The 24,538-nt window shown below is 38.3% G+C and overlaps 1 protein-coding gene across 1 annotated transcript; it reads right to left on the reverse strand.

Moving 5' to 3' along the window:
- Window positions 1-3,642: 3,642 nt before the first annotated feature.
- LOC135088176 (uncharacterized) lies at window positions 3,643-22,288 on the reverse strand. The gene is made up of 21 exons (XM_063983065.1): window positions 22,192-22,288; window positions 20,339-22,098; window positions 20,049-20,256; window positions 19,647-19,803; window positions 19,448-19,560; window positions 18,958-19,046; window positions 18,463-18,577; window positions 16,757-16,883; window positions 16,009-16,106; window positions 15,537-15,611; window positions 14,635-14,687; window positions 13,792-13,979; window positions 11,505-11,674; window positions 10,770-11,006; window positions 9,996-10,228; window positions 9,017-9,230; window positions 8,269-8,506; window positions 7,649-7,796; window positions 6,410-6,570; window positions 4,986-5,197; window positions 3,643-4,039 (listed from the first exon to the last, which is right to left on the reverse strand). Exons 2-21 carry the CDS (start codon window positions 22,090-22,092, stop codon window positions 3,932-3,934), a joined length of 4,698 nt encoding a protein of 1,565 aa, XP_063839135.1. The 5' UTR covers window positions 22,093-22,098; window positions 22,192-22,288; the 3' UTR covers window positions 3,643-3,931.
- Between the last annotated feature and the right edge of the window lie 2,250 nt (window positions 22,289-24,538).

The following is a 24,538-nucleotide window of genomic DNA, read 5'->3' on the forward strand; positions in this document are numbered from 1 at the left end:
TAACATTACATTACTTCCTTCCTTATTTGTATTCAATTGATTCTTCAGCTCAGCAGTCTATAAGATACAGGAACTAGAACAAATGTGCGTATCTACGAGCCTATTAAATTCATGCTCTTTCATCTAACACGGAAGTAGCGGGGGAATGGTAACATTCACCATTGTAAGATCAGTTTAGTAAGCGCCTATTCATGTCCCACTAACAGACAAAGGCCTTCGTCATGTTATGGGAAATTACCTTACGCATTCGTACAATATGGCTGTAGGGTCATTGACTACAAACTTATCGTAATTGGCGGAACTAAATATTTTTTTACTTAAAGGCGCTACGATAGAAGTGCTGCGCGATGACAGACAAGATAACGCGTAATAAAAAATCTTCAAACTTTTCCGTGTATAGCCATTGTATTTTTATTTTATCGGCTTCTAATAAACCAAACAAAAAACACGCAAAAATCAGCGTGTGCGCACGACGCAGCCTCCGCTGCGATTGTTGTGACGTAACTATTGCTGACCGCGATTGTCGTGTATGGATTATGTGAGCTCTTATACAAGATCCTTTCCAACGATTGCAGTAAATAACCCAGATGACTGATGCACCGTGACGTCACCACGCCAGGTCAATGTCCAAGACGGTATAGTGACCTCCCAATAGTTGTGAACTGTTAAGTTCCTACTTGATACCTAAATTGGATAAACGGGATACTTATGAAATCTCCGCAACTACTAATAGTAAACAGACAGGGAGGAAAACGTGTTAGTTACGTCTTATCTATTTCAAAACAATGCGAGGTTCCAAATTGGAACCAAATTTTTAAGACCACCGGTCTATAAATCCGTGACGCGAGGTCTGTAAGGTAGAGGTCCCAGGTTCAATAAAATTGTAATTGGGATAAAAAAATACCCTTGGACCCACCAGGGGGACATGTTGGGGGGACCACGAGTAAAAGAGGATTTTTTCAGACCACCTGTCTTAGACCCGTGACGCCAGGTCTGTGACTGTGAGGTAGAGGTCCCAGGTTCAATAAAATTCCAATTGGGGGTAAAATATATGCTTGGTTTAGTTGCTGTTAGAGCTTATTCTAAATCCGCCTGGCGCTATCACCGTCTTACCTAAAACTATCGTCATAACAGCAATAAGCAACAATGCGAACAGCATTATTGTGCTTTAGTAGTTGGAGGAAAGATAGATAATTCCTTTGAGTTTGGGTTGTGGATTCCGGATGAAGCTCGCTTCCACCTTAGGCCTGTCCACTACACATCGGGTTAGATGTAGGCCAAGAGCTTCTCCGTTGTGTGATAAAAAAAATTGCCCGCGGCTCGCGTGAATTAAATTGCATAAACATAAAATCGCGTAAAGTGTAAATTGTCAGATTACTTCATACACACCACAAACATCTTATCGCATAAAATTGGGGATAAAGACGTTACTACTATAATTACTAAAACATTGTCCACGCCAAAAACAACAACTTACTATACGCTCGTAAGGTGAACCAGGAAATAATCGTGTGTCGATAGAAATAAATAAGTTACTAGAACTGTGCTAATGCATTTACTATCTTCCTCCACGTGTCACTCACGCTTTTATTAGCATACTTAATTAGGTGGCTGCAATAAAACTGACTTAATTTTACTGTCGTGAATTAATAGTCTGAGATTACCTGATTTTGTCATTAAAGGGTTAATTTCTGCGGTGCACGGTGTGGTCGATTCCATTCCCACGTTATTGAAGAACCGAGGAACTTTTTATAAGATACGAGGTAACCTAAGTGCTTTTTACTATTAATTATTAAACATAATTTATTGTGTTTAGTACTTATCTCTCACAATACAAAACAGCATCTTACTCAACAGGCTTCACAAATCTCACGCAACAATATGTCGTGATATGCTAGATCTAAATAGTGGTATCACGATACTCTATTTTTGTTAAGTTGCAACATGCGATGTTAATTTTGGAAGCTAAGGTGCTATAGGTCACGAGATGGAGCGTAATAAGGCAGTCTCTACGTTAAAAAATTACTACAACGTGTGATACAACACTTTTACCGCACGTATTCATAAACGATGCTTGCTTAAGTGAATCGAACGCATAGCGTTGAATAGAACTTTGTGGTTGGTTGGTGTGTCCAGTTAATGGTAGGGCGGCACTATTGGTGGTGTAAAAGGGATTAAAAAATACCCTTTGCACCACCAGTGGTGCAGGCCGGTGGTGCAAAGGGTACAAAAGGTGAAGTAATGTGATGAATATGGGCGTGTATGTACCTTTTTCCTATGCTGCGGATTTCTGTCCGCGTGCGTGTAAAATCACGCTGCTGATTGCACCAGGAACAAAGATTTTGTATTATGTGCCTGCCAGCCAATCCGCATTCCGCGTGCGTGTAGCTCGCGTAGTAGTAAAAACATGTATGAAATAATTAAATTCGGGCAGCCGCATGCTGATTTAAGGACGTCGCACATTTATCAAAGCGGAAAAGGATCGTAACCGTATCAACTTGAGGCGGTCAGTATTATTTGTATGAAAATCCATACTGCAACGCAAACTTATCCACACCTTAATAAACGCCTCGCCTCGCGATGACAGCGCACGAAAGGCGATGACAGCTCGCGTAAGGCGACACGGTGTTGAACCCTTTCCGAGTTGATAAGTCTGCTATGACCTTTAATCTTTAAAAGGCACTAAGTATCTATCTATCTATCTACTGTCATACTTACTGGTGCAACAATTGAAAGTAGGCATTAGGCAAGTATCTAGCTAAATACTTACGATCATTGAGGTAACTACATTACATAATCTAATCTAAGACTTCTAAGAAAACTACACAAACAAGTTACTCGTGCTATAATGTCAAACCTGTCTATAAGTTTCCATTAAAATAATGAATTAATGCATCGAACTATAACTCGTAGACTATGCCATAAACTTAAGTTGTTATTAATTCACACAAGCGTAAATAATATGCTTTCCTTCATAAAACATAAACAAAAAATGGTTCCATGAACAATAGTGTTCTAAAAGATGCTCAAGCGCACAGCGTGGGCTCAATTGTGTATTGTATAACCGCGATCGTTGTCCCCGTTCACTTTCCCTCATCTGCAGTAGCCTTATTCTTAATATGGGCCCTAGATTAATTGCCCTACGTTAAAAATGAACAGTAACTTTTCTCATTTTGCATTAATATTTTTGCAATGGAATATGCGAAAAAAATCAATTTTCAATGCTTTCATATTTACATCAATCAAACACTCACAAAATAAAGTTTGTAAAATATACTTACGAGCAAAAGTATGGAATCACGCCGTTGTGTTTGGTTTCGAGCCATCTTAAGAACTGAATGAATATGTATGTATCTGTAGAATCAATTTAAAGTATAAAACATTACCTTTAAAATGGTATAATTTTTATTTATTTTCTATTAGTAATTTAGTTCTTACGATCGCTCGGAACAAGTAGGATGATTCCATACTTTTGCTCGCGAGTGTAGTAAAAATAATAATGAGTCTTGTGTAAATTGCTGCAATAACTTTGTTTACAAAAAACCGGTTTGTTTAGAACTAAGTAGGTACAACAAAGTAGTTGAAACTAGTTTTATAATTAAGAAGCTAATGTTATTACATTATTTATTATGAAATAAAACATTTAATTTATATAAAACGTTTTATTGGTGAATATAAAAATAGTAACTTTACAATTACAAGATCGAAGTAACAATACCAAACATTATTTACTACAGATTGTTAGAAATATTGTTTTTCATTGAACTTTAGTATATTTATTTGCGATTCAACCGGCTTCGCGTAAGACCATCTAACTAACTGTTTCTACACCGAATGCAAACTATTATATTACATCTTATCAATAAAAGTACCAATTTACGTATTTAATTTTGTGTATTTTAATTAAATTGTCTTTGGTGTTTACTCAAAATTAAACCTTAGCTGCGGGCATACCTATGCACCTCTGGAAGTAACGGTTCATGGTGTTGTAGCGATGCATGTTGACGCCCACCAAACTGTGGGCTTCGTCGGGGTAAGACTGCAAAGAAATCATTATTATAGTATACCTACTTTTGAACTTAAATTGCACCTTATCACTTTGATTAATGCCCGCTTTCACCATCAATCCTTAATTTCTAAGTGACCCCTAGTAACACATAACAGGAATTTTATTTTCAAAGGGGTCACTTAAAAATTAGGTATTGTTGGTGAAAACGGGCATAGGTCTCTCACAGACCACAGACTTTTAGTCGGCCGATAGTTGGGGCCCGATTCTTATTTGTATGAAGAATCGGCCGATACCAATGTACGTACTTTCATACATGTCTATAATGATTAACAGCCCAACCAAACTATCGGCCAACGAAAAGTCTGTAGTTTGCAACTAGGCTTAAAGTGAGAAATAAAGAAAGTTGAAAAAAGATAAAAACTTCGAAATCTTCAAAAAATTCTCTACTAATATTCGAACCCGGACACACGCATCTAGAGAACCGGATCGCAATATGCGCTACCGGTCGAGTTAACAAGATGAAATTGCTCTATAAAATATTTGGCCTTCGAAACTACAAATTATTATAAAACCGAGCGGCATTCTGTCCAGTTAACTGGTGCCAAAGATCAGGAAATGACATTTAGCAGGCCAGGTGTATAATTTTTACACAATGATAAATATTTTAAATCCTGATTTGGGACTCGTTATTTTATAAAACTTTATTATTAAAAAGTTTATTATTTTATAAAACTAGCTAATGGCGCCAACTATTTTGTGTATCAAGTCACGAACTTAATTGACTATCAATTTTTCGATTTTAAAGAAAAAACTACCAGAAAATCTGATTTTACAACCGAGTATTTTCGATCGCTCACTATTTGGCGCAACTGGTATAAGCTCAAAATAAATAAGTATGGTAGCCCTTATTGTATACTAACTCTGCCTTAAATAGGCTAAAATTTTTTTTTTTTAATATTTCATAAAAAAAACTTACCATCTGTTCAAATGGAATTTCCAGCTCTTGCAGCGCTCTGTACAGCTTGACTGCGTTTTGATAATGCACATTGTCGTCAGCGTTCCCGTGCATGATGTAGAAGTCATGGCCGCGTAGCTTCTCGGCGAGGAGAGTGACGTCACCGGCTTGGTAGCCCGACAAGTTGTCTTCTTCGGTCGGCAGGCCCATGTAGCGCTCGGTATACATGGTATCTGTATGGTGCAATCATAATAATGGTACAGAACATTTCACAAAGTGCTACCTGGTCCGTTCGTTGCCTCATCTAGGGGACATAGGACTTTAAGGCCCGGTTTCCAGCAGGAGCAGTGCGGAGACGATGGGTGCGGCGAAGCTGGCAGGCCATTTTCACCAAAGCGGAGCGGAGAAGAGCGGAGCGGTGCGGAGTCGAGAGGAGATGTGTGAGCTGTGCGTATTTGTCAGCTGTCAGTCTATTGCTATCTATGAAACACCGCACCTCTCCGCTCGTCTCCGCACCGCTACCGAACCGCGGCGCGCCGCCGCTGTCAAATTCTATAGAAAAACAAGTGAGCCCGACAATTCTCCACTCTTCTCCGCCGATCCATTTCCACCGAAGCGGAACGGAGTGGAGATGTACAAATAATGGAATCTGATTGGTTATTCAAAAAACTTGGGTCCGTGGCCGAGTCCCCCAGTATTCGACGCACCCGTGGTTGAAGCCCCCGATTTAAATGAATTTAATATCATATTTTTTTCGGCTTTTGCACTAAGTACAGTCAACGAAAACCATGCATGTTTGACGCTATTTAAAGTGATGTATTTATTTTATTGTTAAAAATACTTAAAACTTTTATAATTAAAACTTTTATTTGTAGTTAGTTAAATGTAGAGAGAGTAGAGTTATTTTAAACTGATTGTTACAATTATTTTGATTAGGTAAAACGATTTACATGTTATTATAGGTAAATAAAACCTATGATAAAATATGATAGGTTAAAATAAAACCGATTATATTTTTAGGTATCACTATGGTAAAATAATATTAAACATTTATTTGTACGATCAGTATAAATATTTATTCGTTTATAAATATTTTTGTGACTGACTGTACATTTGATTAAAAGTTGCTTCTATCTGACCAGGGGCGTCGACCACGGGGGCGTCGAACACAGGGGGACTCGGCCACGGACCCAAAAACTTCTCTGCATCGCTCCGCATTGATCCGCCTTGGTGGAAAAAGGGCCTAACGCCCGTATTCATAAACGATGCTTGCTTAAGTGAAGCAGCAAATCGAACGCATAGTTTTCCGGTTTCCACCGTTGAATAGAACTTTGTGGTTGGTTCGTGTGTCAGCCTGTGCATCCACGCGCACTGTGAGACCTCATAGTAATGTTTGTGAATACGGGCGTAAGTCAGGTAAACTGCTATGATATTGGCTGACTTACTGTAGTACAACCAGGAGGTGACAGGCGCGCCTGAGACGCCACACTGGAACATATGCTCATCGTCGTGGAGAAGCGTCAGCAGCGTGGCGTAGCCTCCATAACTGTGGCCCCAGATGGCTACCCTCGAGGGGTCGATGAACTCGTACCTTTCCAGTACTTGCCTGGAAAATGTTATGGTGTTAAAAAGGTAATATACCTGATAAAGTTTAGGGATGATAAAGATATAGGTATTATAGTACATAGACAATATGTTTTTAAGGCTTTTGAAATACTACAGGCTTAGGGAATAACTGTAAGTTCTAGGGAGAGTAGATCAGTGCGTGAGGGAAGTGTTATTGTTACATCAAATGCTGCGAGCTTCAGACATACTTCAGTCAGACGTACAAAGTGTCTGAAATGTGTAACTGAGCGGTCATGATAATAACGTGACTATTCTGTTGAGGGTGGATTCGACCAAACAAGAGTAGATATTAATCTCAGAATAAATCGTCAGTTTTGACAGATTTCCCATACTAAAACTGTCAATGTGCCAGTTATACCAGGAGTTATTCTCGGATAAAAGTTTGGTCAAATCGGGCCTTAGTCACCCATCTTGCACCACTCCACACAGAAATAACCTAAACAATTTATTATGCGCTACTTATGCCTGTCATATCTAAAGATGAACTGGCATATTTTATGAGGCATACAGGCATAAAATATAAATAGGCATAAATCTAATATCTTACCACTCATATTAAAATCGAACTCGTTCTAAAGATAGTGACAAACGGGTCTATCAAGGTATTTATAAGTAAATAAACGAGATACAATAATGACCGTAATAAGTGATTTACATTTTGTAATCGGCAAAGACAAGTAAACAAAATTAATCACACTATCGCATTGTCAGTTTTGTCAGTAAGTAGTCTAGATCCAAAAGCAGTTGTGGACTAGATAAAACATCTGGATAAATATAAAAATCTATATTGTTGAGTGATTAATGGCAAGTTGAATTTATAACATAAAAACACAATTTGCAGTCCGCTTGAAAGAATTAAGATGACCAAAAATAAGCCAAGCACACACGTTGTTGACTATTCACACTATAATTATCTCAATTCGGTTATATTTTTATAGCTCAAGGTATGTTGAAGGAGTCTTAAGAATATGGACTCATCCTATTGGTTGATTTTTATCAGCACTTCTGGTCAAATCAGCCTAAGATTTTTCACATAGGTTAAAGTAAAAATCACTCACTTCAAAATGACAAAGTGGTCTTCAATTTCAACCGTTCCCAGGGCGTTGTTGAGAGAGTACAAAATGTCTTGGCCGTTGAGACCAGCGCCTCGACCGTCGGCCAACAGGTAGATTGTGTCGTGGTTAGTTGCCACGATGGAATGGTAGCCTGGCAGATAAAAAATCATAGAAAACTCTTAGAACTCCCAATAAAAATAAATGGGTAGCTGGAACTGATAGCAGAGTAAATACAAATGAGTAGGTCATTTTAAATTTGGTTAGCGGTGAGTTGCCTCGAATTTTGTCAGTGTGTGCGTGCGCGCCGCATACGTATTGGCGCGCGCTCACATACAAACCGCGCTCGGTGCGTTTCTATGAAGATGACCTACTCATTTGTATTTACTCTGCTGATAGTCTTCGCAATTATAAACGAAGTCGTAACTATTCGGCAAGTGCCAACAATAAAATTAAATGTAGTATTTATATTGTCTATCGCATTTTAATAACTAAACAAACATGATAATATCAAAGTATCGGCAAAAATATTCTCGTAACGCATTAAATCCTCCATGGTATTGTCATAGCGCAAAAAAAAGATTAAAAACACTAACCAAGTAGGTATAAGTAAATTAACCACTCACCAACAGTAAACGTATCAAACACCGTATTGGTGTTAGGCCCAGAGTACACGTAATACACCAGCGGGTACTTAGTAGTGGTGTCGTTGAGGTCAATGCCCGGAGGAAGGTGGAGCCTGACAGGCGCCGGGTGTCCATTCTCGAGGGGCACTGTCGTGATGATGCTTACAGGCCGCAACTTGTTCTGCAGACGCTCCCTGACGATTGCGTTGTCTTCCCACTGGTAGAGGATCTCACTGGTCTAAAAGACGAATTTATTATTTAACACATAGGGCATAGTGTCGTGCCCTGCGTGCCCAAGTAACTGGATGCAGGAAGATTTTATGAATGCTACTGACAACGCCACTCTTGTAGCGGAGTTTTGGGCTGACACTGGTTTATTATGTCGACACGACAAGAAGAAGAACACATAGGGCGTTCAATAGATATAGGGAGTTGGATAGCTCCTGGTAGCTCAATGGTTATTACGTGTGTGCTCAATGGCTATTGATATCTTTAATAGATTGCAAATCCTTTCCATGCCACGCATCCATCTTGTCTTCTTCTTCTTCTCAGTCTTTCGTATTCCTCATGAGTGTGATTTGTTGTGGACGGATGTTGCTCGCCTTACGAAGTCTCGCAATCTTTTCCTGTTGATGGTGAACTCGATGCAATCGTGGTAAGGACTGCCCACATTTTGATCAGGTTGTTCCATCGCATAGGCGAACGTCCACGTGACTTAGTGGCCCTCCACTAAATTAGGATAACTCACCAGAGCTCTCACGATGTAAGTCGCGGAAGGTTCGTTGGACGACGAGCATGTGATACTCAGGTAAGTGCCACCCAAACTAGCTGTAGCAGTGGCCCAGGTACACACTCCGCCGTCTGGCATTACAATATCACAGCTGATGCAGGCTTCCGCGCCGGCGCCAAGTCGACGCACCTGCGAGCGCCAAGGGGCGCCCTCTACCGTACGAGTGAAGTAGCTGCACAAAAGAGATTAGAATTGGACTTCTTGGCGTGAAGCGTCATGTTAGCGGTTTTGTTTTATTTCCTAAAATTCTTGTTTGGGCGACTATTAATGTGTTAATAATAGTGGATTATTAACCATTAACTGTTCGTGAACGTGCATGAGTATAGGCAAATGAAACAAGACAGTGCAGCGTGATTCTTCGGGTTCTCTCAAGTAGTCCATATGAGGACTCAGTAAAGCACCACAACTTTACTGAGACTCAATGGGTGGGAATATCATCTATCATCCTTCATTAAATCATTACTTGGTCTCATTTTGTAACACGTCTCATTTTAAACTTGAAAATGGCACAAATCATGTCGACCTCGATCTGTATTGCCAACATCATCAAAAAAGAAGAAAAGAGGTTAGATCGAATAAACGGGACTATTCCTCGTTCACACCGCTGCAACTCCTGTGTAGACAAGATTTACAGGCTCACTATCAATAAAAACAAAACCAATGATAGGTCAAGTTTGTCCCGGAGGAAAATTAAACTTTAATTGAACCCGCAAAGAAATTAATCAGAAAAACATAGGAGTTCGAAGGGATCGACTTCCCTCCAATGCAAAGCGGATGGCAGGTGACTTGACTACCAATCAATGGACAATATACATGACTAATCCCACCACTTTGCAACTCCTGCAACCAGGATCTTAGCCACCAATAAATGAAATCAATTTAAAATCAATGGGTTTTCAAGAAAAACCTTAAAAAAAATATCGAATTTAATACTCACTAAGCAACATTAGTCTCGTCCATGCCCACATAATTGTTCACAGTAGACAGTCCTGGACTGATAGAACTGGAGATGATCTCGCCATTCACCCTTACACTCATGTACAAGTGTTGCCAGATGTACCCGTCAGCTTGGGGCATCGACCAGCGCGTGGACACGTAGAAAGAACCGTCGCTGCTGAAACGCGGCAATGCGATTGGCACCCAACCGTTCGGTTGTGAACGGTGCTCCTCCTGTTAATAAGAGTTTAATGGTTTAGGACAACAAGTGGATAATATACTTTTAGGACTGATAGAAGAAAAGGAAACTAAAATGTGTCGGAATTAAGTACAAAACTAAATAGCTAGGCATCTTTCTAAACAGTGCAGGAAATCACTACCTCAAGTCATAGTAAAATACCTACTCATCTAAGTACAACGCTTTTTGTTCTGTGACAATCTCAAGCATAAATATTTACGAAAAGACACCAGTTACTTATTATTAGAGCCTATTTCCAAGTTTCATTCCTGTTATTTCTTCGTCTGTTGCTTACCACATAAATTATCATTGACTAGTTAGAGGGATTGACACCCGTATTCACCAACGATGCTTGCTTATGTGAAGCAGCAAATCGAACGCACAGCGTTGAATAGAGGTGATGGTCCGTGTGTCACCCTGTGCGTCCACGCGCACAGTGAAATCTTATAGTAATGTTTGTGAATAAGATCGTAAGATCGTAAGGCGTAAGATCTCTAACCTGTTTCTTGTGAATATGAAAATCAAAAGTATACTTACTTCACAAACATCAGTTCCAAGTTCCAAGTTGCAAATCCTTAGTACAGTTTGGTTCTGCCTCCTGTTAAGCCAGTGAGCTGCTATCTCGTTATCCCGAGCCCAGACCACGCCTCCCAAAATGTGGTCGTCGGTAACGATCTCAGGCGCCTCCAGAACCAGAAAGTCTATGTCTTGACCTTGGACCAAACTAGTCAGATTGACCACGCGAAGTTGGACGGTTGGGTTCGTGCGGCCGACCTGATAAATAAAAAAAAAAAAAAATTATGAAAAAATAACTGTGATTTCATTTTCAGTTGTTTCAATTTGTTTTTTTTTTATGTGACAGGAGGCAAGCGAGCAGACGGATCACCTGATGGTAAGTGATTACCGTCGCCCATAGACACCCGCAGACCCAGGGGCGTTACAGGTGCTTGGCCGGCCTTTAAGGTGAAGATACACTCTCTTCTTGAAAGCTTGCAGGTCGTATCCGTCCGGAAACACCGCAGACGACAGTCCATTCCACAGTTTGGAGTTTTATTGATATAATCTTAAATGATTGGGCAATAAATAAAACTTATGTTTGAGGCTCACAATGAGGACAATCGAATTAGCCCTCAATAGTTGGCGCCACTGTAGAGTAAGGTCTTATCACTCGCCAGTAGTGCCAACTGTTATGTGCCTAGGCATAAAAACGAGTCTGCTTCCGTATAAAAATCTAGCTTTACATTTTCAGCTGGTTGAACAAAATCGACATACCTTAGGGTATTTGAGATCGACCAGTTCAGGGTAAACGTCATCAGGATCTGACTTTTCCTCATAGTAGTAGTATGAGTAGGATTCCACAAGAGTGTCGTTGAAGCTCGCAAACGCCAGATACGAGCCGTCGGTAGAGAACCACGTGGCTTGACCGGTGTACATGACATCCTCTACAACAAAAAAAAATGTATTTAGGTATACCTACCTACTAAACTTTATACAGGGTGTTGATTTCAATCCTCGCTATATTTATTTAGGTGATCTATTATGACTCATATAAACGCATTATCTACCAAAAAAAAAATTACAAACGAAAGTGGAATTTTTAGCGAATATTTTCCGTGCGAAATCAGCTGTCTGTGGCTCGCAATACTGCAATAGTTTATACTGCGGCACCATCGAGCTACGCGGATCGCTCGCATATCATGTCAGATAGCCCACTGAAGGAAGCCATGTAAAGTAGGTAGTGTAAATAGGTACTTTTCTTTGACTAACTAAAGTTAAAGTTCGTTTAAAATTTTTTTCGAAGTTAATTTTTTTTTACTGATTCGTGATCAGAATAAGCTACTTAATCAACTCCCTTAATATGGCGAGTATTGAAATCAACTCCCTTAATATGGCGAGTATTGAAATCAACATCCTGTATAGTAATCAAGTGAGTCCATGAACGCTCTCATACATTTTGTTTTTGTTTCTTTTGATTCGTCCGCCTACTATCCACTTGTCCTATCTACTGTCCTCCACACTTTGCGCTAGATTCCACGTATTTAGAAAACATTGAATCGTCCACTAAATCTGTATTTTGTGGTCACATCCGTTGAAAATATTAGAAAGTAATTTAATCAAAGAAGGCTGCAAGTTACCGATACATATACCCCGTGGAATATCTTACGGTGCCCGGGGAAAGAAGAATCCCACCAAAAACATTCTGTAAAAAACTAGCCAAGTCTCGATGGAGCTGCTTGTTTATCTCTAAAAAGTAATGAAATCTAGACAAAGTCGTGCCAAGTCTATGGTTCCTTACTGCGATTTCTTTATTATTATAGTTAATGTTGTGTGACTTGGCCGTTGAAGGGTACAAAACCAGGTGCTCCATTTATTTATTATTTATTTATTTTAATTGTAGGTTTAATAAAGCTGCGTATTTCAATAATACTTATGTAGGTATGATTATCTTAATAAAGATTGTTCAACGGCCAAGTCACACAACATTAACTATAATAATAAAGAAATCGCAGTAAGGAACCATAGACTTGGCACGACTTTGTCTAGATTTCATTACTTTTTAGAGATAAACAAGAAGCTCCATCGAGACTTGGCTAGTTTTTTACAGAATGTTTTTGGTGGGATTTCACTTCTTTTTGTAGAAAATGGCAACATTATTTAACGTCGTCGTTTAATCGACATTTTTTTACGATATTAAACACAAATAAACTCAACGACCTTTAAAATGGACAACGAATCAGAATTGTTTTAATAACATAACTTTAGCGAACCTTACAATTTAATAAACGAAATCAACGAAATGCAAATTACACAACATTCAACTTAATCGACGGGGGGCTCTAGAAAGGAAAAAAAATCTGGACACCGCTTGCTAGTGCTAGCGCCATCTAGCGGTGAGCGATACAGGCGAACACCACGGTGCCGGAGTAGTATTGATTATGAATGTGGTGTTACTCCAGATCTTCGATTTTCCTAGTTTTTATAGTTTTCCCTTTATGTGGCCATTAAACCCTAACTCTGTACCAAATTTCAGGTCTCTGAGTTTCTGGGAAGTACTAGTTCTATTTTGATGATCATCAGTGAGTGAGTGAGTGTCGTAAATGCGAAACTTTGCTTTCGCTTAACTTCGGAACTAAATGACCTACAGACTTGAAATTTTGGATTTTAAGTATGTGATTATAGCTTACTAGATGACGAAAATTTCTGCGTTCTGGTCTTATCCAGAGGCTCTCAAATAGGGACCTGAAAATGCGGCGAAATGGTTCCAGTAAAGGATGGTACGGCAGTGTTTGCTTCGCGCTCGACTTGGCGGGGGCACTGCCGTGCCCCCAGATGAAAATAACTTAATTTTACCACGTTTTAAAAACCATCTTAGATTAATTGCCGGTACTTATTCGATCTCAAAAACTGTCACTTAGGTACTCGTAAATATCGTTCTATTTTAAAGATAAGAAGTCTTTGAATGACTATTTTATAGATTAAAAAAAAATACTTCACTTTTATGGCCTAAGTACAATAGACTTGGTGACGAGTCTTTGCTCATTACAAAATGGTCACCTACCTTCATACACCCAGTCCGTATGTCCATTGTATATGATGCCGGGAATCCCATCGGATGTGATCTGTATAGGCTCGACGCTGTTCTCTGGCAAGTAGTAAAGGTTGTTGTCCAGCACATAAGCGAGGGAGTGGCCACCGCCGAAGATACACAGCTGCAAACGCTGCCCGTTCGCAATGGTTGTTACCGCTCTGAAAACATCATATTGAACAGTGGGTCTAGACAAAAAGTGACACATTTTGCAATTCGACTAGGGGGCTGGTCAAGTTGTATTACAACCCGGTCGGTCGTATTAACTGCGCACCTGGCCGCCGTGACGTCACATCGACGCTCTCACACGGATGGGGCGAACGCGGGGAGTTGTGCGAGTCAGTGGAAGGGAGAGTCGCATTCCAGCGTGGTGCGCAGTTAGCTCGATCGGGTTGTAAGTATATTGAATAAATAAGCCACGTTCAAATGCTAATACACATAAGGATCGTGACCAAAAGTCAATTTTACCGAATTGGCCAATAGAAATAAATAAAAATGTTACCTACTTTTTGCTAAAAGTAAACAACGTGGTCATCGTCATGGTACTCGGGTTACACACAGTCCCACTAATACATATTATAAATGCGAAAGTTTGTATGGATGTCTGGATGTTAACATGTTTGTTACTCTTTCAAGCAAAAACTACTAAACGGATTTTGATGAAACTTTACAATATTATTGTTTATAACCCAATAACCCTATAAAATAACATATTACCTAGGGTATAATTTATGACGATCTGTGACAAAATAAATTTCACGCGGGTGTAGCCGCGGGCAACAGCTAGCCTTAAATAAAAGAAGAGAAAAGTCTTACCCAGTTAGAATCTCGTACAAAGTGTATTTGGCGGTTGTAGAATAACGATACACCTGAAAATTCATTCAGTGAATTAAAACTTGAAAAAAATCTACTACTTACTTCAGGAGGTTAACGCAATGGCACAAAATAGAAATGGAATGGGCCGTCTGCATACTCCGTAGCTGAGCGGTCAGAGCATACGCCCGGTAAGCGAAATGTCGTGGGTTCAATAGGCTAGATGACAAGATTTAAATTATTTGTCCGTCAGACAGATAATTAGAAAATATTAGGACTCATATTTTTTATTTTCTTTCATAATTAAATAATAACAGTGCTACATCGAGTTGAAATGGCGCGTTACCTCACGCTTGAGTAGATTTTTTAATCAAAAGTGACGTCATGCGACATTTCAACTCAATATAATACTGTAATATTCGATAATGAAAAAATTTAAAAAATATGTGTCCAAATTTTTTTTATTATCTGTCTGACGGACTAAATAAAATTACGATTTCATTACCCAGTCATCATCCCTATTCCCACCACAAAAATAAAATATAACTTAATATCAGTCAAAATGTTATTTGTGAAATAAAATGAACTATTACCGAACTTGAATTTTATTTTTATGGCAGTACTCAAACTACTTCTTATCTTCAGAATATTTTAATCTTTATCATCAATATTATGTTTTTATTACGTTGCGATATGGCTAATTCGATTGTAGATATACTTAGGTACCTAGGCTAGCTACGACCGGCCTTAACCGTCGATACCATGATGTAGTGAAAAGAGAATGCAATAACCACCGTAGGTGTAATATTTCTCCTTATTTTATAAACTAGTGGATTTAAATACTTAAATAATTTTATATTATGTAAGTAATCTAAGTTTTAAACCTTAGTTCCATTTAAACTTACCTGTTCTACTTCACTAGATGCTAGAATGTACTGCCTATCAGCTGATAACACTGGGTTAGTGGTATTCAGGAATTCCTGCAACAAAATAAAATTAACAAATAAAGGGGTAGGTACACTCGAATTGAGAACCTCCTCCTTTTTTGAAGTCGGTTAAAAATGGATGAAAATCATAATAATCAATAACAGTTTCATTCACAATATTTTGTTTCAAAACATGGTGGTACCTAAGGCAAGCAATATTTGGAATGCTTTTAAGTAAGCATCCTGAAAAAGCCTATTTTTCAGGATCCATTATAAGTCTTGTAATAGGTACGGTAGATGTACAGAAAATGGGCCACAGTTCCAGCTACCCATTTCCGTTTTTTTCTCTCGCTCTCATCAAATGGCGATTCACTGCGATAGAACGAGATGACATGAAAAAATGAGTATGGAACTGTAGCCCACAGTACATTAAAGAATAAAATTTACGAACCATAAGCTCTCCAGGCACAAGAACGCTTCTGTTGAGGGTGGGGACATCAAAAATGTGTATTCCAGGCTCACCTGCCACCGTGAACGTGAACTCAGTGTCTGAAATCAAGACAGATAAATAGTTACAGCAGTCTTCACCAATAAATTCGCGTCAACAAATCCCATTTATAAATGCCTTGCCTTGAGTTTAAATCATAGCTTGAAGAGCGCCCTGCCCTAAATACGATAAATAGCAGTCTTAGGAACTACGTCGTTAATCAGTATTCCCTCGAAAAAATACTAACGCCCGTATTCACAAACATTACTATGAGGTCTCAGAGTGCGCTTGGACGCACAGGGTGACAAACGTACCAATCACTATTCAACGCCGTGGGTTCGATTTGCTGCTTCACTTATGCAAGCATCGTTTGTGAATTCGGGCATGACATTCGTTCTTCTCTAGTCTTTAGCAGTGACCACGCTCGTATTACGGTTCTGTGACTTCCAGGTTCATAAGACATGGATAACTACTTATACAGGGTGTAAAATAGCTTTCTTTTAGAGACAGAATTTATAAGAACCTTTAGAATCAAGTAGAACCACAATATTTTACATATCTGCGTTTCAACAGGAGCAGTCGCAGCGACTATTAGTACATTAACTATCATGTATAGTTCAGTCAGAGTTGTCACTTTTTATCCGTGCTTGATGTTACTGTCGTCTGTACAAGGGCTGTTAATACCATTTAAAGAAGTATTCTATATTCTTACCTGAAATCCAGGTGGCGCCAAAACCCCTCTGCGCGAACTGACCACCAAGGAACTCGCTTAGCGTGAATGGCTCCTGGGCCAGAGCTGTGGCCACCAGCAACGCCCACACATACCAAGGGCTCCTCACCTTCCATTCCAAACCAGGGAAACAATTTTAATAGGTATCTACTAGATAAGTAATTGAGAGATCGTAGGTTCAATTCCCGCCTTAGGCAGTTCGATTTTTTAGTTGTTTATTTAAAATTTAACTGAGAGATGAGTAGATAAAAGGTATGGAGCGTACAAAGGGTACGCAAAAAATTGTGTCAGTCAGAGGTGGTTTACCTCTGAGTGTTTGAGGTATTTTATATTGAATTTTAGAGGTGTCACCTCTCATCTCCACCCCTTTAGCGAGGAGTTCTAAAGCGCTGCATCATAGAATTTCTTGTAGTAAAAAAATAGTTTATTTATCTACTTTCCTTAACACAATTTTTGGGACACACTTTATGTACTATAGAAAAAGCCCCTATTAATTTAACTCGAAAAGGACTGGATAATCCTATCACTGCATTGATACTTGATTTAGGTAAACTGAAGTCTAATCGCCATTATCAAATGGTTCGTTTCGATGCCATAATATCGATAATTTATTAATTACAGCAATAGGTATTAAGCGAGGATGCAAAGTAATGTATTTTATAAACTTGAGATGCATCAGTTTAATAAGTTCGGTTCAAAATTAGTAAAAAAATAGATACTCACCATTTTGAATCTTACACAAGCACTAACCTAAACATAAAACAGTGGTTGGCAATGATAGCCGCCAACACAACTGGCTTATAATTTTATCTTACAAAATTACTACCTCTCCTTATCCTATGATAAGTAAATATCTTCAGATAAATGTAATGTGATTAAAATTCTGATCATTTTAATAGGTCGATTCAATAGAGATAATAAAAATAATAAATTTTTGTATAGATAGGCACAATGGATTTGGAAAATATCTACAATCAATGTGCCATTTGAATTTGTATATTTTATCGTATATTTTTTATGAATTTCTCGTTTTGTAAGAAATATTCGGAAAGTTTTTAGAATTTGGACCTTGCCTTTTTAAAAGCTATAGATAATCTACCTACATAATACGTCCAAGATTCAAAAGATTACATTCAAATCCATTTAGCTTTCATGTCTTCTTTGATTTATCGAGTGATGTTCAACTCAATCAATTTATTTTTCCAATTGAATTGACTAACAAGCTAGAACTGGAAATAGTAGATAGGCCAAGAAATAATACAAATGCATATAGGATAGGAAATGTTTAATAACATCAATGGAATATCATTATGCAGACAAAAACAATTCTCATAGAAATTTAATCACATTGGATCTGACTACATTCCAAAACCATCTGACGCTAAGTGTCTATCGCAGATGCTGCAGCTAATACTCCGAAAACGATTGTATTCAATTCCAAAACTAAAGCACATGTCGAAATCCAAGGCGTCTAAATCGATTTAATGTCATACATAATGTTCTGAAGATTTCACAATTTCTTATTATTGCCAAGTTTCGTTTTGATCAGTCTGTTCATTGTTTGTTCATTTCTTCCGTCACGACAACCAATCACTTTTGTTGGGTTGTGTTATTTTTGTCCATGTGGTATTTTACATGATGCGTAAAGTATACCAGTGTGGAGCACGAATAATTTTGCAACTGCAGACTTGCAGGGTCTTGGAGACATGTCGCGCTGTGTTCAAACGGACTTCCGTGGCCTCGCAGCAAGACAGGTCAGCGCACACCCAAAGCGGAGTCCCGACAACGTCTCCGATCAAGTGACTGCGTCACTCCGACGATGATTTAAATCATAGGATTTCCTCCAAGCGTGCCTTTCTATAACATTTCGCATAAAACAAATCATTTATTCATCTTCAGTTAGTCCTCGCGAGTGTCTTGAATGCCTTTAAACCTAAATTATATGCTGCTAACAATAAAAATAAAACTAATAGCTCCTCTAACGAGCGAAATAAGGCGTTATTGTCTATTCAGACAATGGATAAACCTGAAAAGAAATGTCGTATAGACATGGTTAAGATGAAAATGGGTGTTGTTGTGTCGATGTATGTAGTGTATAGGAGTTATCGAATGTTGTGTGAGTGTTTTGTTGTGTTGTTATAGTGTTATGTATGGTGGATGAATGGGTGTGGGACGGACCATGCTAGTGGCGGCGGTGGGTGCGGCGCAACTCCTGCAGGCGGCGCTCGTGCTCCGCCATATGCTGCCGCCGCTGTTCCTCCTTTACTGCGATCTACAACATGCGAATGGACACGTATTTAGCTACATCTAGTAATAGGTAGGAACTTAATGGACATGGACACCCTAATCATGCACACTTTTTAAGAGCCGTCAAAACGGGACTCTCCTGTAAAGCAATGGGGACTATGACGTTAACAGATCGCAAGCTTAATTGACTGACTGACAATTGAATACCAATTCGAGTTTCGTTTCCGTTATGCCAAATTAAATAAGGACAAAAAAAAATTGTGGAAAAAAAGGGATCCCAGTATTCGCGTATATTTCGGCGCTTTTTTGCAGTGGCAAGGAGTTCCATAGTCGCTCCCTGTCGCCCAAATCGCTCTTATCGCGATATGTGTGACACAAGTGTAATGGTGACAACATTTCATAAAGGACAAATTACGTAATACTTACCGTTTCAGCAGATAGGGGCAACCAGTATATGCATGGTGTGGTCTTTGTTTTTCTAAATAGATCATCTAGCAACTTTGCGGGTGCTTCCTCTTCTTTTTTCTTAAATTTCCTTGCTGCAAATTAATAAGATTCAATTTTATGATCTATCTATTAAATGGTAATTATGTTATTTTATAACAGATAAGTTATAACAACAAACCTGGTTCAGGACTTCGTTCGGGACTACGGTGCCGTCGCTTGTCTAACATCCGTGTGCCAAGATCTTCGGATCTCCGCATTTTTTCCTTATCTTTGTCCTTTTCGTTTTTACCAACATCCCACTCGCGCATCACTGCTTTCCTTTCATATGGTTTCTCCTGAAAACATTAAAATATTAGAAAAAAATTCTTATTATAAAAAGAAACCATAGAAAAAATAATCGCGCACGCATTCTTTCAAAAACCAATACCTAATATTTTACCCTGAGTTAAACTATCTCTATGCCAAATCTAAATCAGTTGAGTGTTATTATAAACATGAAAAGGTAGCAGACAGCCAATGTGTACAATTCGCATTTATAATATTAGAATGGATTGATTATTTTTTAAAACCACACACTAACCATTTCCCCTCTTTCTCTCTTCATGTCTTGTTCACGAAGCCAGTCTTCGACTGTGCCAGGAATGGTTGAAACCTGAGCATTATCTGCATCTTCGTTCAGCTTGGCCTTGTCAAAAGCTTCATCGGTGGAGAAATCCACTTGTAAGGTCTTTGGATTTGACACAGGCCATGTGACTCCATGCAAAGCATGCCTTGTTTCAACAGCTTGACTGAAAATAAACATTTTCATAAATAAATTGAATTAATTGATGACTATATCAAAACAATAAATGGAAAGTTAATTATACTTACTCTTCAGTTTCATATTTCACGTAGCATTTAGACTTTATTCTATCTATCCAGAAACCGTCCTCAACAATTCTTCCTGTCCTTTGCAGCAAATTTTTTAACTGAGGCAATGTGAATGGCCTCACTAGATTTGTTATGAACAAAATGCACGACTGCTTATATCTAGGTGGGCTCGGTGGTCTTGCAATAATACTATCACTCTCCTTAACTATAGATATTTTCCTATTCGAGGAAAGATGTGATTCTCTAGGTTTCATTACATCTCTATCTTTATCTTCATTCACTTTTTTGTGCTGCTCAACATGTTCTGTGTTATCTATAATAATTTTTGGCAATATAGGTCTCTCTATTTTCTCTGTAACTTCCCTTTCAGGTTTTTTCTCTTTTATCACTTCTTCAAATTCAACAGGCTTCACATCAGGTATTATTTCTTTTAGAATGTCAGTAGAAATAGTAATAGACTTTTGCTTAGTGATTTTGGTAGGGCGAGACCCCCATCTCCTTTTCCTGCTGATGACTATTGATGTCGTTGAACCATTCTGGACATTCTCCTCTTGACTGGAAATATTGGATATGGAGGTCTCCATATCTTTGCTTGTGTCATGTGACTCTTCCACTTCTCTCTTCTCTTCTTTACTGGATTCAACTGATAATTTTCTTACCTCAACAGTTTTTTCAGAACTCTCTACAACATGAGTTTCATCAGATGATTTATTTTCATTGGAATCACACACTGTTTTCTTAGACTTGTCAGTTTTATCTTCAGTATTACTTACCTCATCCTTGCTGGCTTCCTTTGCCTGGTCCTTTTCTTCTGGTACCACTGCTTCCGACGTATCCTTTGTCTGAGATTTATTTAATTCAGTGTCTGAGGATTCGCACCTGTCTTCAGCATGCAGTTCTAGAACCTCGGACTTATCCTCGGATAAATCTTTATTTGATTCTTCATTTTCTCGCTCTTCTGACTTGTGCATTTCTACTGTATCTGATGACACAACTGTAGTTTCAACCGTGGTTTCAACCTTAGGAGAAGCAACAGTTGTATCAGCATCAGATGGCTTACTGACCTCAACTTCTACTTCCATTTTATTTTGAGACTCCTGTTTGTCAGATGATTCTTCGACATTACCACTTACTTTCGATTCTTCATTAGTAGTCGACATAGGAGTATCATCTGAGGTTGTAACAGACTTTTTGTCAGAACTTTGAGATATTTCACAGTCAGATTTATCTTTAACATTTTGGGAATCCGCATCAACATCGGCTTCTTCTTGACTGTCATGGTTTTTCTCAGAATCGTCCTTTGATTCGCGCGTAGATCTTTTAGATCGATGTTTACTCTTCTTCCTCTCTTCGACGCCTTCATTACTAGGAGTATCACTAGAACTCGTAGCGCGGGAATGCTTCCTTTTACTACGAGGGGACCGATCGACCCTCTCTGGCGTGGAGGGTGGGCGAGTCAAGCAGATTTTCAACTTTTGTATCTCCCCGACATCACCACCCTCAGCAGCCTTCACTTGCCATACCTGGTCATGCGCTTCCCCGGGACTATCTTCTTTGGCGGGCGTTCCTGGCGGCTTTTTTTCTACTTCAGTGACAGTTTCCACTACTTGAACCGGAGTTGTTTCATCAGCAGATTCGTTGTCAGATGAAGTAGACTGTTTTCGGCGACGAGTTCGAGTCCGCTTTACCTTCTCTATTTTCTTTTCAGGAGATTTCGTCTTCTTACTTGCGGTACGCTCACTTTTACGACGCATTTTCACCTAAAAGAATAGGAATAAATACGATATTAATATACTTCTTGGCGCTAACAATGGTCTGAACCAAAATAAATATGCCGTTTTTAAATAATTTACCGTGTAAACTGATGGAACTTTACAGAATTGATAAAAATTTATTCGAACAACAAGCGTGCTCAATTTTAGCAACGGGCGGCCATTTTTATTAATAATCAAATAATGTTGCCAACTTGACAGTTTACTAACTACGAAATAAAACCCAAAGCGTTATACGTTATATAGCTCAATAACGTCTCCGTTATTAACACTTTTTAAGCATTTTGTAGTTACAGATTAGTCGCTAAACAATGAAAGTATTTGAAACAAATTATCGGAAATCATAATTTGCGAGCGTGACGTAAAATCGTGGTATTTTAAAAAGGCCACGTTATTAAATATTTTTTTATATATTTTTTTCTTTTAATTAGGAAATTAAAGAAAACGTTGTATCCTTCGAAATAAGAGGTATTTCCTGATAAAATAAAAGCAATAATGTTAGTAAATAACAAATGATGCTAATAAAATACATTAAGTACCCAGAAAACTTCAATAAGTGTAATTAAATGTTACTTTTTGAGAAGAAATCGGTATTTAATTAATTTTTTTAATATTTCATAAAATTCTTCAAATAATGCCCATAATTATTATAGGTGGTTGTTATTACTCTGTGTTATTCTCCTTCGTATTACCTTTTTAACACCAAAAATCTCATTTCTCTATCCTTATCAACTACTTGAACTAATTCATTGCAACGAAGCTGAAAGTAACTCTAGATTATTGTAATTTTGTTACAAACAAGTTAGATTTGAAATAATAACAAAGGGCCATATTAATAAAAGTTACACCCTAGTTGAACTCTGGCTGAAGTTGTCATTTATTAAGGAAATGACATTTTAATCGAGAGTTCATCCTAGGTGTAGCTATTTATAATAAGGGAGTATGGGTTTAGAAGTAAAATAAGCATTGTGATTTAAATTAAAAGTGTCTCTCTCTACCTGCGCCCCGATTGCTCTAATTTGTAATGTCTCAAATTCATTCGAGGCTCCAATGGAATCGCACTCCATTTTCATTCCAGCTGATGTGCAATTCGTCATCACGGTAAAGTTCACGCGCTAACAAAGACAAAACAACAGATTTATGCACTTTCCATCAAAGTTCGAACACCATAATTTTTTAAAGTAAAATTATTAAAACACTGCAAATATTCGTGAAACGTTTGATTGCGATGAGATGAGATGACGATTTGCGTCTAAGACAAAGTAGCTTTCTGTTCTGTCAGCTAAGTCAGCTTTTACTCAAAGGCGCAGTTACGTTCCGTTTACAGTTTCGTTTGAACTAGCTGTCAAAACGACACCGCGATAGCGATGAGCGATTGTTCGAAAAAAAAATCGAATAAATCGATAATCGACCAAACTTTCAACAGTCAATTTAGTAATTCGTAAAAAAAAATAGAATAATAATCGACAATCGAATGATAATCAATTTACCTATCTACAAAGTAACATGTGCTGGACGCGCGGTAGCGCTAGCAACGACATAATATCTTGCAAATTTTATAAAGTACTTTATAATTCAGTAATATTTATTCTGCTTTACAATTTAGAAAGAAAGAAAAAATATTTAATTGACAATTAGCAAAAGTACAAAAACAATAAGGAAAAACTGTAACATTATACTTAACAGTAACACTAGTCACTATACTAACTATCAAATCAAATCCCCGATGTCCAATAATGAAAAAAGTAACAATTATTAATTAATGACTGCGATTGCTTGACGAATACAGATTTGTCAAAACAGCTGACTTTCATTAGTTGACCAATCGTATTGCAGCTGAAAATTTTTACCGCAATCGGGGGTAGAGATGGGTAGTGGGTAAAAACCCATTTCACCCGATTGGGTTTAAACTGGGTGATTTGGGTAAAAACCCGGTTTTTACCCATTATCACCCATTCTGGTGGGTGAAAACAAAAATAGCGTTTTTTTTAAGTGAGAAGTGGTATTTGTTGCTAAGGGGGCGTTCTAGTGTTACGTAATGCAATCTGGGGGGAGAGGAGGTCTTGAAAAACGTTACAATGCGTTACAGTGGCGGAAGGGCGGTTCGATTTCAAGTTTTTAAGCAGAAGTACTTTGTAGTTGGTGTTGTTATTTGTAACTTTATACCGTACTGTCATCAAAGAGAGAGTTTGGCATCTTTGGCATCCCCCCCCCTCCCCCCCTCCATGTCCTTGCCATGATCACAAATTATTGTGTTCCTACTGAATTTCTTCTAAATCGGTTCAACGATTCTTGAAATAACACCATTTTATAAAATAATTGGTCACATCATCATAACGTGATCAATTTTACGATTTGGCCACGATATTAATGCATATTAGTGTTAAATTTGACTTATTACTTATTAATCAATAAACTTAAATGAGAA

Source organism: Ostrinia nubilalis, chromosome 3, assembly GCF_963855985.1.
Source record: "Ostrinia nubilalis chromosome 3, ilOstNubi1.1, whole genome shotgun sequence".
Taxonomy (NCBI): domain Eukaryota; kingdom Metazoa; phylum Arthropoda; class Insecta; order Lepidoptera; family Crambidae; genus Ostrinia; species Ostrinia nubilalis.